The 11,480-nt window shown below is 60.9% G+C and overlaps 3 protein-coding genes across 4 annotated transcripts; 1 reads left to right on the top strand and 2 right to left on the bottom strand.

Moving 5' to 3' along the window:
• Nucleotide 1: 1 nt before the first annotated feature.
• On the bottom strand, nucleotides 2-3,281 carry CHLRE_04g226811v5 (uncharacterized protein). 2 transcript variants are annotated; one of them, XM_043062020.1, is made up of 6 exons: nucleotides 2,857-3,281; nucleotides 2,718-2,774; nucleotides 2,457-2,618; nucleotides 2,174-2,364; nucleotides 1,376-1,873; nucleotides 2-1,233 (listed from the first exon to the last, which is right to left on the bottom strand). In XM_043062020.1, exon 6 carries the CDS (start codon nucleotides 1,095-1,097, stop codon nucleotides 762-764), a length of 336 nt encoding a protein of 111 aa, XP_042925372.1. In that variant the 5' UTR covers nucleotides 1,098-1,233; nucleotides 1,376-1,873; nucleotides 2,174-2,364; nucleotides 2,457-2,618; nucleotides 2,718-2,774; nucleotides 2,857-3,281; the 3' UTR covers nucleotides 2-761. The 2 variants fall into 2 exon arrangements, with proteins under 2 accessions (XP_042925372.1, XP_042925373.1); XM_043062021.1 differs by lacking the exons at nucleotides 2,174-2,364; nucleotides 2,457-2,618; nucleotides 2,718-2,774; nucleotides 2,857-3,281 and having other exon boundaries at nucleotides 1,376-1,961.
• On the bottom strand, nucleotides 2,010-3,281 carry CHLRE_04g226800v5 (uncharacterized protein). The gene is made up of 4 exons (XM_043062019.1): nucleotides 2,857-3,281; nucleotides 2,718-2,774; nucleotides 2,457-2,618; nucleotides 2,010-2,364 (listed from the first exon to the last, which is right to left on the bottom strand). Exons 1-4 carry the CDS (start codon nucleotides 2,896-2,898, stop codon nucleotides 2,230-2,232), a joined length of 396 nt encoding a protein of 131 aa, XP_042925371.1. The 5' UTR covers nucleotides 2,899-3,281; the 3' UTR covers nucleotides 2,010-2,229.
• A 3,730-nt stretch (nucleotides 3,282-7,011) lies between these two features.
• On the top strand, nucleotides 7,012-10,947 carry CHLRE_04g226750v5 (uncharacterized protein). The gene is made up of 10 exons (XM_043062018.1): nucleotides 7,012-7,323; nucleotides 7,603-7,769; nucleotides 7,919-7,968; nucleotides 8,242-8,317; nucleotides 8,583-8,831; nucleotides 9,073-9,145; nucleotides 9,325-9,479; nucleotides 9,746-9,899; nucleotides 10,080-10,210; nucleotides 10,404-10,947. The coding sequence occupies exons 1-10, from the start codon at nucleotides 7,240-7,242 to the stop codon at nucleotides 10,534-10,536; spliced, it is 1,272 nt and encodes a 423-aa protein (XP_042925370.1). The 5' UTR covers nucleotides 7,012-7,239; the 3' UTR covers nucleotides 10,537-10,947.
• The last annotated feature ends 533 nt before the right edge of the window (nucleotides 10,948-11,480 follow it).

Raw genomic sequence — 11,480 nt, 5'->3', positions numbered from 1 at the left:
CAGCAAAACAGCATTACAGCGTGTGTGCCAGAGGTCAGCCGCAGGGGCGCCCACCACCTCAATACTTCACACAATCCGCAGTGTACTTCATACAAGGTTCCGTCGCCGGTTGCAGGCGCAACCCGGCAATCTCGAGGCAGAATCAATTCGCATCCACACGCGCAGCCCGCGACCGCAAAATTGGCAGCCACCGGCGCTGCAGGAAAAACCCTCAACCACGTGAACAACACATGGGCGCGGGCACACCGCAGCGTCGTCCCCGTCGCAGCCCCGAAAACGAAGTGCTAGGGGCACAAAATTGGTCGGGGCCCAGCCAGACCAGCCAAGTACTGACCATCGGAGACATACAGCCACACATACGCAACACGCACACACACAGAAATTACAATTAGAGATACACGATACGAGACAGAAACACGCAAAGGGCGCGCACAGCAGGCGCGGAATCCAAAGTACGGCACTTCTTCCCGAACCTGCTCGTCTCCGCATTAACACCGGAATACCCGTAGGCCGGCAGCGGGAGACACCAGCATGCGGGCGACAGGCACATGAGGCCCTCTCGGCACCCTGCCATATCAGCGCAGCACCGCACATCTCAAGGACGCGGGCAACGAGGCCGCCGCAGCGGAGCGCAGCGAAACGCGACGAGAGGCACACGCGAATCGCACCGAAAAAACCAAGCCCGCGAGCAGGCCTCACCACACAATTCAATCTCTGGATCCTTGAAAGGCATTGTACATAATATATGTTACTAGTAGTCTTCACGCCGCCAGCTCCGAGCACCCACATGCGCTGACCACAGAGCTTACTCTCCCAACGCACGCCGGCTGGCAACACGCGTAACTCTTCGCTGATTGCTGGCTGACAACTGTGCTTAACTTTCCAGGCACCTCACAGACAAGCGAAAGGGCTGTGGCTTGCAGCTGGCCACCCCAGAACCCTGCTGCCACAGCTCTACCGGCGTGCTGACACTGCGTGCAAAGACCGGAGCCACGTCGGATGCGTAGCGTGCCTGCCTGTTCACCCGCACGCACACAGCTCCCCCAACGGGCTCCACGTACGCTGCAGTGCCTTAAGCACGCTTCCTTCCCTTCCATCGGCTACAACTCCTTGCTTTTCACGCACCGCCACCACCACCACCACTGCTCAACACCACCTTCGACGACTCCTGCTGGCCCTTGCTTCTTCACAATTTCCCTCGCCACGGGGGCGGCCGTGGGCTGAGGGCGGAACCTGCGGGCGAAAGCAACAAGCGGACTGGAGGATCAGGAGGGTAAGGACCAAAACACTGTAATGACGCTGCGTATCTCTACGCAGGACAAGTACCCATCGTACGTCCATGCCAACCCTTCCCGGAAGATATGCCACAACTTACTCCGAGGTCGTCTCGTGCTGCTTGCGTAAGGCGCTTCGACCGCGCCGCACGCGCTTGCGTCGGGCGCGGCCGAGGCGTCACAGGGACGGCAATAGAGGGGATGAGGCTGATCCAGAACGGTTGCTTGACGCTGCTTCAGCGGAGCTGCTGCCAGGACTGACTGCACGCCCCAAGGACAGAGGCTCCTGTGGCTGCTGCAGACCCCCCACCGCACGCATTTCCAGCACCTGAGCTGCCTCGCGCCCGGCCGCCCATTGACCAACGCGACATGCTGTATTTATTTTAGTCAAGGCACAATGGAGAGCCGAGAAACCGCCGCAGTGGCATGTGCCGCAGCGGCGAGTTTGCGAGATACTGCATTTGGCAGTCAGTCAGCAGAGGCCGCGCGGCGCCAGGCATCGTGCTGTGCAGAGGCAGCTGTGCGGGCCGGGCGCTCTGAGGCTGTATGCGGGGTTGAGGCTTAGTCCTGGCTGCACTCGCCAACTCCACCCCGTGCATCTGTGTGAAAGGGCACACACCAGCACAACATCACGTGAAGGTGCCACACACGCTCTCAGCGCGCTTCTGCCACAAACCCATGTGGCTCCGCCAACTTACATGCAGTTATTCTGTCTGGAACCAACAACAGGCTAACAGGAACGAACTCTGGGCACTCCTGCCTTCGTAGTTCGCTTTTGTACTCCGGCATCATATGAGGAGTCGCCCATGCTAGCACAGCTAGCCCCAGGACCCTTGGCACGCCTCCCCCATGACACGACAGCTCCCCACGGTTACGCAAAGCCCTGCCCCTACCCTCACCTGGTTGCACGGGGTGGCTGGCTAAGGTGTGGCGCGTCGAGGCGTGTGGGGCTCGCTCAAGGCCAGCCCCACACGTCGTCCTTCACTAACAAGGGTCTCCCGCCGTCGTCGATCGTGAACGTTTCAAATGTTCCCTGGTTGCGTTCGCGAGGTGCTGGCCCCGGCTTTGTCTCCAGGCGCTTGATTTCGTCCTGCAAACGAGTTGATTGGTGAGTCAAATATGCTCACCATCAGCTCCCAGAAGTCTCGACACAGATGACCCTGATAGCTTTCGTCAGCCTACCTCCGATGGTACGTGCAGCACGCGGTTGGGCCCCGGCTGCCAGGCCACAATCGCCATCGCCACGATTTCGCGAGGGTCCGGAGCCCGCCCTGGGTCCGCGACGGTCCGATAGGGCACCTCGACATAGCCCTGAGCGTACTTATCCGCGAGGTTTGTCCATTCCTGCAAGTCCGAGCGGTTCCGGCTGGTCAAAGGCTTGGCGACGGGCGAAATCATGCTTCGCTACGTGCTAGGCCCCGCACAAATGCAGGATCGACTTGCCTGCTCCTCCAGCACCACATACTTGTACTCTATCCGTTGCCCTGGCGCGAACTCGACCTGCAAGGCGGGTACAGGGCTTCCATCAGCTTGGGTTTCTCTGATCCTGGAGCGGGAGGCCGCAAGCCCACAGAACACGCACCTCGCAGGTCCACTTGTCATTGGCGTTCCATGCCATGGGCATTTTCGCGATTGAGAGGAACGACCAGCCCAGGGGCAGCGCTGAACCGCCGATGCAAAGGATTTGATGGCGGTGCGCCCGATAGTGCACGCTGAACTGCACCCGCACAGTTTGAGGAGCAGGCTTGGGAGCTTCAGAGGTACACCGGACCGCCACTCGGAGAGGTCGTGGCCGTGCCAGCGGCAGCGAGTGGCGCCGAGTGAGGGCGTCCGCGCTGTGTGTCTTCATCTTTCTTTGCAAGCGAGAGCTGAAGCTATCTACTGTCTACTAAGCTAATGAATATCGACCCTTCATACGTGCGCGCGTTGGGCAATGTTGCGATTGGGCCGCTGGGTACCATTCCCGAGTCAGTGCTCCTGCCTCCAAATTCCGACTGAGGCTGTAACTTCTAATGGAGATATTGCATGGCAATCAAACATACTGATATAATTGGACTGGAGGCGTCCGCTACGCTCCCAGCCATCCAAGTGTAAATCGCGGACCCCCCCGGCAGTTATTGAGTGAACTCTTTACCAACGTATCACAACAAAGACAACTCATAACGGGTTTAGTCTAATCCGGCTGCCCCTCGTCGGTATCCCGAGTTAAGTGCGACGCCCTGCCCCTGACCTTGCCCCTGACCTTGCCCCTGGCCTTGCCCCTGGCCTTGCCCCTGGCCTTGCCCCTGGCCTTGCCCCTGGCCTTGCCCCTGGCCCTTCCCCTCGCCCTGCCCCTGGCCCTGCCCCTGGCCCTGCCCCTGGCCCTGCCCCTGAACCTGCCCCTGTCACGCCAATCCCAGGCTGCATCACGTTCCTGTGAACTGTCATATCTACCCAACCCCTGCGAGATTCACAAAATGGAAGCGGGAGCGTGCTTGGCTTGGCGAGACCTGTGCGCCGGTGTGCCTACCTCAGAACTCGATTTCCCGACCTCCGGCCCCAACCCGCCTCCACCCCCACCCAAACAGCCTGCCGGGCTGCATCACGTTCCTTTGAACTGTCATATCTACCCAACCCCTGCGAGGTTCACAAAATGGAAAGCGGGAGCGTGCTTGGCTTGGCGAGACCTGTGCGCCGGTGTGCATACCTCAGAACTCGATTTCCCGACCTCCGGCCCCAACCTGCCTCCACCCCCACCCAAACAGCCTGCCGGGCTGCATCACGTTCCTTTGAACTGTCATATCTACCCAACCCCTGCGAGATTCACAAAATGGAAAGCGGGAGCGTGCTTGGCTTGGCGAGACCTGTGCGCCGGTGTGCCTACCTCAGAACTCGATTTCCCGACCTCCGGCCCCAACCCGCCTCCACCCCCACCCAAACAGCCTGCGGGGCTGCATCACGTTCCTGTGAACTGTCATATCTACCCAACCCCTGCGAGGTTCACAAAATGGAAAGCGGGAGCGTGCTTGGCTTGGCGCGACCTGTGCGCCGGTGTGCCTACCTCAGAATGGGCGGCATCCCCCGCACCCAGCCCAACGGAGGGGCGCCACGGACGTCACAGCACCACACTGTGGGAGGAAGGCCAGCCAGCAACTCGTCGGTACAGTAACTCGGTACAGTAACTCGGTACAGTAACTCGGTACAGTAACTCCGGCGTTAGACCAGCCGCGCACTCTTGCCCTGCCTCTGCCAATTGTTTGCCATTTGTTGGGCATGGGAATTAGCTGCGCCCTAAGGGACTTTACCAACCTGCCTTGCCACTGTCTCATCACACACCCCGCCATTCGCGCCACGCCTGCGCGCCCCCCCGCCATCCAGACATGAGTACTCCAGGGGCGCCCCGCCCGCCTCTGGCCCCGCGGGCGTCACAGCACCACACACGCTCGCCGCACCGCATGTTCACGCGACAACACCATCTGCACGACGCCTGCCCTCCGTCGCACACACACATCACACCAGGGGCCCTCTCATGCCTCACCAGAGCGCAGCTCATGACACTTGCGAACTCCCTCTATGCCCACGCATGCACGCAACGCCCACCACCACACCACCATTTGTGATTTTGTGCCCCACGCGGCACCTTACAAATACACTAGAGGTGCACCGCCCAACTTAATGGCGCTGGCGCGCTGCGTGCTTTTAAAGCATCACACACGCTCACCGCACCGCGCCTTCATTCAGTCTTCACCATTCACGCCGCGTCTGCCTCCGGCCATCCACACACAAGTGCAATAGCGCGCGCCGCCCACGCTCACCACACCACACCTTCACGCCACACCATCATCTGCGCCACGCTTGCCTCCGGCCATCCACACACAAGTACACTAGGGGCGTGATGCCCGCCTCTTGGGCGTCCCGGGCGTCACAGCATCACACACGCCCGTCCCCAGAGCGGCATCCTCCGCACCCAGCCGAACTGATGAGCCCCGCGGGCACCACACACACACGCTCGCCACACCGCACCTTCACTCAGCCCCGCCATTCGCGCCGCGCCTGCCTCCCGCCATCCACACATGAGAATACTAGGGGCGCGTTACTCGCCCGCAGGGCCCCGCGGGCGTCACAGCACAACACACCGCTCCTTCACATCAGCCCTACGTGAATCTATCATCTTTAGCTGAGCTACGCCCCCCCTCAAGCTTGCAAAGCTTGTCCGCTCATACAACGGAGGGACAGGTGAGGATCAAGCTCTAAGCCGTCAGATGGGCGTCACAGGGTCAGGGCCAGGGGCAGGGCCAGGGGAGGGGCCAGGGGCAAGGTCAGGGGCAGGGCGTCGCACTTATCGAGTTCTGAGGTAGGCACACCGGCGCGCAGGTCTCGCCAAGCCAAGCACGCTCCCGCTTTCCATTTTGTGAACCTCGCAGGGGTTGGGTAGATATGACAGTTCAAAGGAACTTGATGCAGCCTGGGATGGGCGTGACAGGGGCAGGTTCAGGGGCAGGGCCAGGGGCAGGGCCAGGGGCAGGGCCAGGGGCAGGGCGAGGGGAAGGGCCAGGGGCAAGGCCAGGGGCAAGGCCAGGGGCAAGGCCAGGGGCAAGGTCAGGGGCAGGGCGTCGCACTTAACTCGGGATACCGACGAGGGGCAGCCGGATTAGACTAAACTCGTTATGAGTTGTCTTTGTTGTGATACGTTGGTAAAGAGTTCACTCAATAACTGCCGGGGGGGTCCGCGATTTACACTTGGATGGCTGGGAGCGTAGCGGACGCCTCCAGTCCAATTATATCAGTATGTTTGATTGCCATGCAATATCTCCATTAGAAGTTACAGCCTCAGTCGGAATTTGGAGGTAGGAGCACTGACTCGGGAATGGTACCCATCGGCGGGGACGCGGCAATGTTGAACAGGGAGGGCCCCAAAAAGCGCACCGGAGATGGGAACTCCAGTCGAGAGTAGGTGTAAGTTCACTTGTTTCTAGCTTACTGAGAACGGCGAAGAAGCTTTGACCGGCGTCCGGACATGGGAGGGAGGGTTCTGGCTCGCTTGCCCGGCAAAACGACACGCCTCACCAGTCATCTGAGTTTTAAATGCAATGCTAAACTTGCATGCGCAGCGTAAAGCTCGCTTGCGCAATCGGACCCCAGGGTCGCTGCCTGGGGTCGGCTTGCCGGCACCAACTCGGAGGGCGCAGGGGAACGGGCAGGTCCATGCGCTCTTCGTGCACATAGGTGCGCCTGCCACACTCATGTCTGTTTTGGATCTCGCTGGACCTCGCAGGCGGCCCCGCGCGGGGTCCTTGCAGTAAGCCGGCGGCAGCATGTGATGACAGCCGGCTTGCGTGCGGCGGGGGATGCGTACAGGTACAGGATGCGCGGACACGCCTTGACCCTTATTCGCCACTTGCTAGGATGGGGTACGTGCAATCTGTAATAAATGCAAGGTTTTCGGTATTCTGTGAACAAAAGCAACACGCCGGGCAAAAGGAAGCTGTGTGCGACGAGAATTCACATGTCCGGCGTTTTGGCGCCAACTCGCCATGCCCCAAGCCGCACAGGAAGGAGCGCCGAGCGGAGGACAGATTCTGCAGGCCCATGAACCATAAGTGTTTTAAGGTCTCTGTGACCGATGCAGCTGGGCCCAGTCACCGGGGGCACGGCATGCAGCACGATTTGCCGTGCGGGCCGGGATGACCGCTCGGGGGGGTTGGAGCCAGGCCGCATAAAGCCCCGCCCGTTCCTTCAGACGGTATTCAGGGCGTACCTTCAGACGTGAAGTAGAATCTCCCTCGTGACCCCTCAGCCTTATTTATCCAGGCTCGACACCGTGCCGCCGTGCGCTCGCGCTTTCGGCACCCGCGCTCTCCACAGCCCTCGCCAGGGGCAGCGCCCAGCGCCAGCACGCAGTACTCCTAGTTTGGTGCATTTAGGTCGTTCGGTTGTGCGCTAGCTGCTGAACATCAGTCGTCGCTTTGGCTTGAACTTCGCAAAGATGTCCGCGGCAATGGCTATGCTGGCCGTCGCGGTCGTGGCACTCTTCGCTCACGGGGCCACGGCCGCATCCATCGATTGGCAGGTGGGCGGAACTGGGACCTGTGGTGATGCAATGGGGTACAGGCGTCGCGTCTTAAAAGCCACAGCGCGGAGTGGCCGATCATCAACCCCCTGAGCCCTGCCCTGAGCCCAAGTCGGACTGACACCGCGCTGGCGCGTTGCCTCTGCCTCCAGCTATGCCTGGCTGCCTGTGGTGCTACTTCACAGCAGCCTGCTACTGCCTTGCAAAGCTTCGGGCTACGCAGCGCACCTGACATCTCGCGCTGACGCTGCCGACCCCGCCTTTTCTTGCACCGCGCAGTGGCACACGGGCCGCGCGACCCACTACGGCGGCGCCGGAGACCCATGGAGCATCCACAACGGCCACTGCGGCTACGGCTACCTCGACCCCAGCGTGGGCACCGGCTGGGACATAGCGGCGCCCTCCGACCAGAACTGGGACTACGACTCCAGTACCAGCAACTGCGGGTAGGTGGATAGGGTAACGGCGGCAACCGCCTGACTGGCAATGCGTTGATAGGGGTGGGCTGCGGCTCCTGCTTGCGCGTGGCGGCGTTGTCACCGGGCCCTGGCCCCGACCGACCCACATGACCGTGTCCGTTGCGCCCCTTCCGTAGTGTGTGCTACGAGATTGCCTGCAACGGAATGGACTTCAGTGACTTTTATGGTGAGCTGCTGGGGTGTTTGAGGCAGGGGCCTACAGAAGGATCTAAGCTTTCATGGGTTCTGGCGGTAGACGCTATGTAGTAGACGCTATTTCGCTATTGTGGCCGTGGGTTGAGTGGGCATCTTGGTTTGGGCACCGCACGCCCCGACCCACATCGCTGGCGACGCGCCCGACCCACCTATCGCCCGACCCACATGGCTGGAGGGTCGTTTGCCTCACCTCACATACCTACTTCCATCGCCCGTCCACGTGCGTGCTCACGCATACGCGCAGGTAACTACCTGGAGCGCACGGACGTGTGCTACAACGGCGGAGAGACTAGCGTGGTGGTGATGGTTTCCGACATCTGGTGGGTCGCGCGTCCCGCATGTGTGCAGCTTTGGGTGGCGGCCGCGGGGGTGATAAACGGGATTGCATTTACGCGTGTACGTGCTGTTATTATTGTGGGGTGGTGTCCTCTATGTGGCGATGTCCTTTGGCGCGCAGTCGGCCCTTAAAGCTTATGCACAGACTACATGGCCCACATTCAGCAACCTAGAACCTCAAGCTTACCGTCCATGCGTGCTCCGCTCCCTCCCTGTCCGCCTTTCGCCGACACCCCGCAACCGCCACAGCCCCTGCTACTATCCGTCCAACCAGTACAGCAACAAGCGCTGGTGCTGCGGCGACATGCAGCACTTCGATGTGTCCGTGTTCGCCTTCGAGAAGCTGGCGGATGTCAAGTGGGGCGTCATCGGCATTAAGTACCGCCGCGTGCCGTGCGACTACCAGCCCGCCAAGAAGGCCTACCGCCCCAGCTCCGCGGCCGCCGCGCAAGAGTCCACGTCCGCGCCATGGAACTGGAATTCGTCCAAGGACAAGCGGTGAGGCGTGTGCGCTTGTGGTAAAAGTCATCGCGCCATGTGCTTGAAGAGGCGGGGCTGTAGACTGTAGTGGTGGTGCATATGCTGTAGCCCGCGCCCCAGTATGCCTAGGCACACTTCGGGGCCGGTGACCCATCCTACTACCTGTGTATGCCACGCCGCCGGTACGCCCATCCTCACGCCTTGCGCGCGTGCACCCATCCGCCACACACACCTTGCGACTGCCCTTGCCTTCCCGCAGCTGGACGCTGTGGAGCCAGAAGCAGAGCTGGAACTTCGGTGACGCCACCTACTCCTCCACCGCCGGCCTGCAGGTGAGAGGCTGAGAGCAAGGCAGGCGTACCGTATGCCCTGACACTTCAGCTCACCTACCACATGCGTGCCTGATGACCCACTTGACCTGTCGCTGGAAGCGCTCTCATCAATGTTGTCCTGCCTGCCCGCAACTGACATGAAACCGTGTGCTGGTCTTGCCCCTGCATTGCACCTACAGGTCAGCGCCTCCAGCTCGTCGTCCTCCTCCGGCTCGTCCTCTTCCTCCAGCTCCTCCGCCGCCTCCAGCGTGGGCCAGCAGTCCTCCGTCACCAACGCCTACTTCGGCGGCTTCATGCAGGGCTGGAGCGACTCAGGCTCCTGGGGCATTGCCAAGTGAGCGACGGGCCGAAGACAGCATGGGCCTGGGTGGGGGGCTATCGCACTGATGGGCTTCCCTGGGGGCGTGGCATTTGTGATGGCGGGCTGTTTGGCCAGCAGCTTGCACCACCCATGCACAAGTGCACACGCTCCGTCTACCGTTGCAGCCCCCGCCAGGCATGGCCAATACCCGGGCCACGGCGCGACACTTCTTGCACAGCACTCAGCACTCACCCCCCGTACTGCGCTGCTCCACCCGGCCCTCGCTGTCCTGCGCGCAGGTGGGACCGCGACTCGTCCTGGGGCTTCGACGGCCAGCAGGCCTACTGCGTCACCCTGTCCGGCTACGGCGGCGCCAAGTTCAACGCCTGGAGCGGCGCGCTGTCTTCCAAGCGCACCCTGGAGTTCTGGGTCCGCATGAACGACGGCGCCGCGGTGAGCAGCAGCGCACTTGTGCATGGACAGGACTGACGCTGCGCATGATACTGGATGGGTGCGCATTTGTGTACGGAGCACAATGAAAGGTGTGTGTGTATGTGTTGTATACTGTTGTCGCCGGTTCACACAATCATGACACGGCGCTGCCTTTAATTTTACCCTTCCTTCTTCCTACAGCCCGACGTGACCATCAAGCTGGCCTCGCCCAATGGCGGCTGCAAGGACGTGCGCCTGCGCGACCTCACCCCCAACGACAGCAAGGCCGGCTGGCAGCGCTACTGGGTGCAGCTCACCTCTTTCGACTGGCGGTGAGTGAGGGAGAAGAAATGGTGTCTTGGTAGTGGCTAACTCGTTGGAGTGCTTGGCGGGCGTGCGGGATAACGTGATGAGGTTCGGACCAAGGACTGGGCACTCCAGGCCCGCAGCCCCATCTAGCACAGCTTGCATTCCCAGTGCTTCTGCGCATCAGACGCACGCTTGTGACCTTTTGCCCCTGCGCAGCGGCCGTAACGACGGCGGAGCATTCAGCGGCTGCAGCGACAGTGTGTCGGACTGGGACGTGAACACGCTGTTCTTCACCAACAACTGGGGCAGCAACCAGTACTTGTGCCTGGACCAGATCAAGCTCTTCTAAAACCTGATGGCTGCTGCCGTCGTTGTCTCTCCTTAGATGGCTACCGTTAGCTTACCTGTGGCAGTGCTGATGCTTCATGGTTTGGGGATGCACTGCAGATTGTAGGTGGCGTACGTAGTGTAGGGAAGTGGACATTCGCAAACAGGACTGGATGGAGTCCGACGCATGGTAGGTGCCGTGTGAAGATGTGCATGAGGTTGCTTTTCAATTACATATAAAACTCGGCTGGGTAGGGGATACAGCATACGGTAGTTGATACAGCATTAGCCCAGGAAGTTGAAGAGACATGGCGAAATGAGGGGCAGCCGCATCTACAGGCGTGCATGGCGATGGTGGAAACCTTCGCACTCTTACTTGCTCCTACTTGTGGGGCAAGCAGGTGGAGGCATGAATAAATGAAGTGAACAAGACGCACATCCCACCCCACCCCCTTGCGCATAACTTCTCATGGTCGTTTGACCCGCCTATGGGCGTAGGGGCGTTTGCAACCCACCTTCCCAGCGGACTGTCACTGTCTCACTGACCAGGCGACCGGGGGCATTCGAGGCTCTCTCGCACTCGCCGCGTTCACACACAAAGCAATAATGTGTTTCGTCTACGTCTAGCACATGCAATGACCGGAGTGACGTACGAGGGCCAGCGCTGAACAGGCCGTAAGGCTGATGGCTCCTCACACCACGGACGTAGGCCAAGGTAGGCCGGACGGTATGCATGGCAATCTGGAATGTTCACTCTCCACCTCCATCCACTAGTCCCGCCCCCATCATCGAACACCTCCGCCACCGCCATGGCCACCTTGACGCCAGCGCTTGGAGGCCCTGCGCAATGCGGCTGGCAATGGTGAGCCATCCTCTACGCACGCGGCGATAAGCTTGCTGTTGGCCGACGCCACTTGTGCTCTGGTTTCCTGCCGCCTTTAGACGATTGGGGCAACCGACTATGAG

The sequence above is a fragment of the Chlamydomonas reinhardtii genome, chromosome 4 (genome assembly GCF_000002595.2).
Source record: "Chlamydomonas reinhardtii strain CC-503 cw92 mt+ chromosome 4, whole genome shotgun sequence".
Taxonomy (NCBI): domain Eukaryota; kingdom Viridiplantae; phylum Chlorophyta; class Chlorophyceae; order Chlamydomonadales; family Chlamydomonadaceae; genus Chlamydomonas; species Chlamydomonas reinhardtii.
Note: the sequence above shows the minus strand (reverse complement) of the source record. Positions and strands in the feature narration are given on the sequence as shown.

Excerpts from the sequence above, each read along its gene's own strand:
- CHLRE_04g226811v5 (XM_043062020.1), bottom strand. The coding sequence starts at position 1,097 with ATGGAAGGGAAGGAAGCGTGCTTAAGGCACTGCAGCGTACGTGGAGCC.
- CHLRE_04g226800v5 (XM_043062019.1), bottom strand. The coding sequence starts at position 2,898 with ATGCCCATGGCATGGAACGCCAATGACAAGTGGACCTGCGAG. Across the intron at positions 2,775-2,856 it reads ATGACAAGTGGACCTGCGAG|GTCGAGTTCGCGCCAGGGCA; the intron begins GTGCGTGTTCTG and ends CCCGCCTTGCAG. Across the intron at positions 2,365-2,456 it reads TGCTGCACGTACCATCGGAG|GACGAAATCAAGCGCCTGGA; the intron begins GTAGGCTGACGA and ends ACTCGTTTGCAG.
- CHLRE_04g226750v5 (XM_043062018.1), top strand. The coding sequence starts at position 7,240 with ATGTCCGCGGCAATGGCTATGCTGGCCGTCGCGGTCGTGGCACTCTTC. Across the intron at positions 7,324-7,602 it reads CCGCATCCATCGATTGGCAG|TGGCACACGGGCCGCGCGAC; the intron begins GTGGGCGGAACT and ends TGCACCGCGCAG. Across the intron at positions 9,480-9,745 it reads GGCTCCTGGGGCATTGCCAA|GTGGGACCGCGACTCGTCCT; the intron begins GTGAGCGACGGG and ends TCCTGCGCGCAG.